This window comes from Salvelinus fontinalis, chromosome 24, assembly GCF_029448725.1.
Source record: "Salvelinus fontinalis isolate EN_2023a chromosome 24, ASM2944872v1, whole genome shotgun sequence".
NCBI lineage: Eukaryota > Metazoa > Chordata > Actinopteri > Salmoniformes > Salmonidae > Salvelinus > Salvelinus fontinalis.
This window is the reverse complement of record NC_074688.1, coordinates 18110928-18117413: the sequence shown is the minus strand read 5'-3', so window position 1 is coordinate 18117413 and position 6486 is coordinate 18110928. Positions and strand designations below refer to the sequence as shown.

At 41.2% G+C, this 6486-nt stretch overlaps 1 protein-coding gene across 1 annotated transcript; it reads left to right on the top strand.

The window, feature by feature from the left end:
• Window positions 1-1812: 1812 nt before the first annotated feature.
• LOC129822079 (ladderlectin-like) lies at window positions 1813-2850 on the top strand. Its single transcript, XM_055879975.1, has one exon. It carries the CDS (start codon window positions 1876-1878, stop codon window positions 2434-2436), a length of 561 nt encoding a protein of 186 aa, XP_055735950.1. The 5' UTR covers window positions 1813-1875; the 3' UTR covers window positions 2437-2850.
• The last annotated feature ends 3636 nt before the right edge of the window (window positions 2851-6486 follow it).

Here is a 6486-nt window from a genome sequence, read left to right as displayed (position 1 = left end):
TAATATATTCATATTTACGCATATTCATTTATTATTCTTTTTTTTATTACTGTTTCATTCACTTCTCACTTCCACCTCCCCTAATAGCCCCCATACCCGACAGACTTCATTCACCCTGCCCCCAACACCCAACGGTCATTTATAACTGCTACTGTTGTAAATGTGTATATATTATTATTATGTCTCATTCTCTTTTTATTTATGTTATTTTTACCTGCACTGTTGGAGCCCGGAGAACAAGATTTTCACTGTACCCTATAATTACATCTGTGTCCCTATACAAGTGACTAATAAGCTCATCCAATCTAAACCTTTCACAACAGTCTGACTATGAACATCTGTATGAAAACCAAATAAAAAAAAACATTAAAAAACAACTGATGATGCAATATGAAAAGAAATTGGTGGAGGAGATTAATCATAAACGTAAATTGAGAAACTTTTGTTTGATTAAGAGCGAATTCATGTGTGACAGAAAGGTTATGTACACCCTACAGCTCGGAGATCACTATGTGCATAGGTAAGAACAGGGATATTGCGCCTGTGTGTGTAAACAGGCTGCTATTGTGGTGAAATAGTATAGGAGAGACTTTGTAACTACTGTGACCTCAAAGAGAAGAGAATGAAATTCACTCAATACTCTATTGCCCTTTAAAACATGATGTATGTGTCTTTCTATTCCAGAAAGCCCACCAGGTATACCCTGGCATTATGTGGCTGAGCGACGATGAAAATGTTATATAAACCTATAATTGAATTGCATATTTAGTTATAGGCGTATATCAAGTCCATGTACGTATGGATTGTGCATAGGCTTATACAGCTTACACATTTTAATTATTTCTTGAGGCCCGAATGTGTTTAAATCGTTTTTTTCAGTTTCATTCAACCTGTATTTATACATCTGTATTTATTTATTTTTGTTTTTGCTCCTTAAAGGTAGTTGTTTTTGCCTAGACAACCTTGTAATCAGGTTGATTCTTTGTATGCGGTGCACACTGCACAGCACACCAGAGGACTCTTTGTAAGAATCAGTGTCATTTTCTTTTAAAGTGTCAATTGATCCTGTAACGGATGGGTCGCCAACTGACAATTTGACACTAAAATAAAACATTAATTCAATCATTCAGGTTTTTCACTGTTCATGTGTCTGATTGTTTCATTTAGGTAGTTGCAAGTGTTTGTGTGTTCTTGGCTTTTGAGTGGTTTCAAATAGGATCACACCACCAGCATGGTTATAGTTTGTGGGCTGGTATAGGGATGTGTGTGTAAGTTGTCTAGGTAGTTGTGTCAGCTGACTAAAGATGTCAGATGTTCTCTCTATAGATGAAGGAGAAGAGGGGAAGGGGGGGGAGCTGGAACTCAATATTAGGAAGATGATCTTACTGTCTTGTAGACACCAGAAACTGTTGAGTGTGAAAACTCAGCTGCGTTGCAGTTCTTGACACAAAAAGGTGCGCCTGGCACCTACATGTACTATCATACCCCGTTCAAAGACACTTAATTATTTTGTTTTGCCCATTCACCCTCCGAATGGCACACATACACAATACATGTTTAAATTGTCTCAAGGTTTAAAAAACCTTCTTTAAGCATCTACATTGTTTGAAGTGGGTTTAACAAGTGACATTAATAAGGGATCATAGCTTTCACCTGGATTCACCAGGTGTTCTTAATGTTTTGTACACTCTGTGTATGTTTGGCAGAAGGATTAGTAAACATTTCCCAATAGGATGTGGAATCAGTGTCAACAAGTTTTTTTGTACATTGTCCTTGTGGCTTGGTGAGCTACATGTATAAAAGTGTTCCTCTTTCTCACTCTGAACAGAACCTACAGACTACCACCTGTGATTCCTCTGACAGGAAAAGATTACCATGGAGAAGTTGGCCATCCTTCTGCTTCTGAGTGCTGCCATTGCACTGGGCGATGCAAACCTGACCCAGCTCCTTGGTTTAGAACCCTTACTGAAGACTAAGGTGGAACAGACTCCTCCTGCCGAGGCTCACGCGGCAGCAGTGCAGGAGGGGATAAAGGAAAGTTCATGTCCCTCAGACTGGTACACATATGGATCACACTGTTTCAAGTTTGTCAGCATTCAGCAATCATTCGTAGATTCGGAGCAAAACTGTTTGGCACTTGGTGGAAACCTAGCATCTGTGCATAGCCTTTTAGAGTACCAGTTTATGCAAGCACTGACAAAGGATACCAATGGCCACCTACATAGCACCTGGCTCGGAGGTTTTGATGCAATCAAGGAGGGCACATGGATGTGGTCAGATGGGTCCAGATTTGACTACACTAACTGGGACACCGATGAGCCCAATAACGCTGGAGAAGGAGAGGACTGTCTGCATATGAACGCTGCAAGTGCGAAGCTCTGGTTTGACGTGCCCTGTGAGTGGAAGTTTGCATCGCTCTGTTCCAGAAGAATGTAGGCTAGGAAATGCCACAGCTACTTGACCTCCACCTCCAGGGGTCAACAGTCTACACTTCAATAATCAAACCAAGATCTGCCACTCACTGCATCTCACCAACATGACAAATAAAACCTGTATTGACAAAAAAAGCTAGCCACCTATCTAATAATTAGCTAACGAGCCATATCTAACAGTTAAAAATAATGACAGAGGAATTTACAAGAAACAGCAAACAGAAAACATGTAGCTATCGAAGAAACAGTCTTTGAAGCTCAATGCAGACTTTTATACTAAGTCATTATCTGCTGTTAGCTAGCTACTGTTTAGGTAGGCTAACATTTATGTTTAACTAACATTAGCTAAGCTTGTGATGAAACTGTGTGATGTTGCTAATTCTGCTTTTGAAATTAAAGATACATTACATACTCTGAATTGTTTTAGTTATTTTTTTTTTGCTAATGCTTGACAAGTTGTCATGCCGCATTAATAAGTCAATGGTATATGTGCGATTTGTACCAACTGTACAATGAGTCTCACAAAGACACTTCGCTAATTAACATTAATGTAACACTGTCTTTCATAGTAAAAAAGAAGGGTAATTGAAATGTTTGTTATTGATGTTATGATTTTGAAACTGATATTTGGATGAAAATAAATTCCATTAACAAATTTCCATTTGATCTTTTAGGAATTTCATATTGACCAAAAACCCTTATTTGACCAGCATTTAATATACAGTGCTGTGAAAAAGTATTTGCACTCTCTCTAATTTTCTCTATTTTTGATACTGAACATCATCAGATCTTCAACCAAAACATAATATTAGATAAAGAGAACCTGAGTGAACAAATAAACAACAGTTGCATACTTATTTTAGCCCCGTTTTGACTTGGTGGGAGATATATCGGCGTGCCCTTGGGCGGGGCTCTTGACTCTGGTTGCTCCTATGGGTCGCTCTGGACAGGAGACGGTTAGATGACAGAATGTTATGTAAATATTGAGCTGCTTCACTACAGGTAGATAGTATGTTTTAATAATAAATACAAATAATAGTAAAAACCACCACACTACCAGCACCATGCTTGACCGTTGGTTTAAGGTTCTTACTGTGAAATGCAATGTTTGGTTTTTCGCCAGGCATTATGGGACCCTTGCTGTGCAAAAAGTTATACTTTTGACTCATCTGTCCATAGAACATTCTTCCAAGAGTCTTGATGATCATCCAGGTGCTTTTTAGCAAATTTGTGTCAATGTTTTGGACGAGATGGGTCCCATTTATGTCTGGCGAAAACCAAACACTGCATTCCACAGTAAGAAACTTATACCAACGGTCAAGCATGGCGGATGTCATGTGATGGTTTGGGGATGCTTTGCTGCCTCAGGACCTGGACGACTTCCCTTAATAGACGGAACCATGAATTCTGCTCTGTATCGGAGTATTCTACAGCTGATGCACAGCTGGTTCATGCAGCAAGACAATGATCCAAAACACACAATCATGAAAAAGCAACGAATTTGAAGTTTTGGAATGGCCTAGTCAAAGTTCAGACCTAATCCCAATTGAGATGCTATGGCAGGACTTGAAACGAGCAGATCATGCTTGGAATGTCGCTGAGAAATGTCGCTGAGTTAAAACAGTTCTGCATGCAAGAGTGGGCCAAAATTCCCCCACAGCGACGTGAGACTGATCAACAAATATAGGAAGCATTTGGTTCCAGTCATTGCAGCTAAAGGTGGAATAACCAGTTATTGAGTGTAAGGGGGAAATGGCCTTTTCACACAGGGGAATTCGGTGTTACATAACTTTGTTAATTAAATAAATAAAATAAGTATATATTTTTTCGTTATTTGTAAATTCACGTTCCCTTTATCAAATATTGGGTTTTGGTTAAAGATCTGTTAACATTCAGTATAACAAATATGTAAAAATAGAGACAATCAGAAAGGGGGCAAATACTTTTTCAAGGCACTGTAGGTTATTTATATTAGCATACAAAAGTATGAATTTGACCTTATTTTTTAAAATGTTAAGGTATTCTTCTAGTTGTACTGCTAAAATTGTTGTAAAGAAGCGACATTTTATATCATTATGTGAATGTGTCTAAATACCATGTATGGTTTTAAGTACTGCGTTACAACTAACTCCCCACTAGCCTGTAATGATCTAAATCTTGTGAGAAAACAACAATAATTATTGTCATCAACTATATGTAACGGATGTGAAATGGCTAGCTATTTAGCGGGTACGCGCTAGTAGCATTTCAATCAGTTACGTCACTTGCTCTGAGACTTTAGGTAGGGTTGCCCCTTGCTCTGCAAGAGCCGCGGCCTTTGTGGAGCGATGGGTAGCGATGCTTCGTGGGCAACCGTTGTTGATGTGTGCAGAAGGTCCCAGGTTCGCGCCCGTGTTGGGGCGAGGGGACGGTTTAAAGTTATACTGTTACATTGATGCTGTTGACCCGGATCACTGGTTGCTGCGGAAAAGGAGGAGGTTGAAAGGGGGGTGAGTGTAACGGATGTGAAAATGGCTAGCTATTTAGCGGGTACGCGCTAGTAGCATTTCAATCAGTTACGTCACTTGCTCTGAGACTTTAAGTAGGGTTGCCCCTTGCTCTGCAAGAGCCGCGGCTTTTGTGGAGCGATGGGTAACGACGCTTCGTGGTTGACTGTTGTTGATGTGTGCAGAGGGTCCCTGGTTCGCGCCCGTGTCGGGGCGAGGGGACGACGTAAAGTTATACTGTTACATATACAAACGGAGAGAGGCGGCAAGGATATTATTTTAGGGTCTAATTTTTGTCAATAAAACAAAAGATAATTGATGGATTTAAATGAACTTCTTTGGCTTGTAGAGACACTAACCAAGCATTAACACAGTGGATAACATTCAATTATCATACTGTTACAACTGACCCTGTGTTACTTTGTTCCCTGGTGTCCTCATAGATATGGTGCTGTTCAAAATCTCAAGAGTGCGGGAATGGCATTTTATTGACATTTCAGTACTGTAGTAGCTTACCTGTGCCACTGTCAGGTTTTTGTCTGAACCTGTCAGGTATGAGAAAAGGTTCTAAGGGTTTCACAGTACTGAAGAACCCATAGATGCACAACAGAGTGGTGGGATAGCCCCATCCTGTCCTCCACCGCTTTACAGCCTTCATTCTCACAGATTCACAGAGATTGTCACCACACAACTTCAAAACTTCAAAGCTTTTACCTGTCCAGATGAGTCAGATTTAGCTGTGTTACCTGTCCAGGGTTATCGGCTCCCTACTACAATACTATAGTAGTAGCGTACTAACCTCAGGTTGTTTGTGTAATCGCTGAGCTCCGTCTGTCAATCAACATCTTTCTCAAAGGGCACTACTTCTGGTCTACTGACAAATCCTCCACCTCCAAATTGATCCTGCTCCAGAGTACAGGCCTCGGTGTAACGCTCAATCCTTCGTTGATAAACGCGAATCCGACCATCACCCCTGGTGAGACAAAACCGCGACTCGTCAGTGAAGAGCACTTTTTGCCAGTCCTGTCTGGTCGAGCGACGGTGGGTTGGGAAAGTGTTTAAACCCTTTACAACCCTTTTCTGTGAAGTTATTTGCACATTTGTGGCCTGCTGGAGGTCATTTTGCAGGGCTCTGGCAGTGCTCCTCCTTGCACAAAGGCGGAGGTAGCGGTCCTGCTGCTGGGTTGTTGCCCTCCTACTGCCTCCTCCACGTCTCCTGATGTACTGGCCTGTCTCCTGGTAGCGCCTCCATGCTCTGGACACTACGCTGACAGACACAGCAAACCTTCTTGCCACAGCTCGCATTGATGTGCCATCCTGGATGAGCTGCACTACCTGAGCCACTTGTGTGGGTTGTAGACTCCGTCTCATGCTACCACTAGAGTGAAAGCACCGCCAGCATTCAAAAGTGACCAAAACATCAGCCAGGAAGCATAAGAACTGAGAAGTGGTCTGTGGTCACCACCTGCAGAACCACTCCTTTATTGGGGGTGTCTTGCTAATTGCCTATAATTTCCACCTTTTGTCTATTCCATTTGCATAACAGCATGTGAAATGTATTGTCAATC

Coding starts and splice junctions, on each gene's coding strand:
- LOC129822079 (XM_055879975.1), top strand. CDS start 1,876: ATGGAGAAGTTGGCCATCCTTCTGCTTCTGAGTGCTGCCATTGCACTG.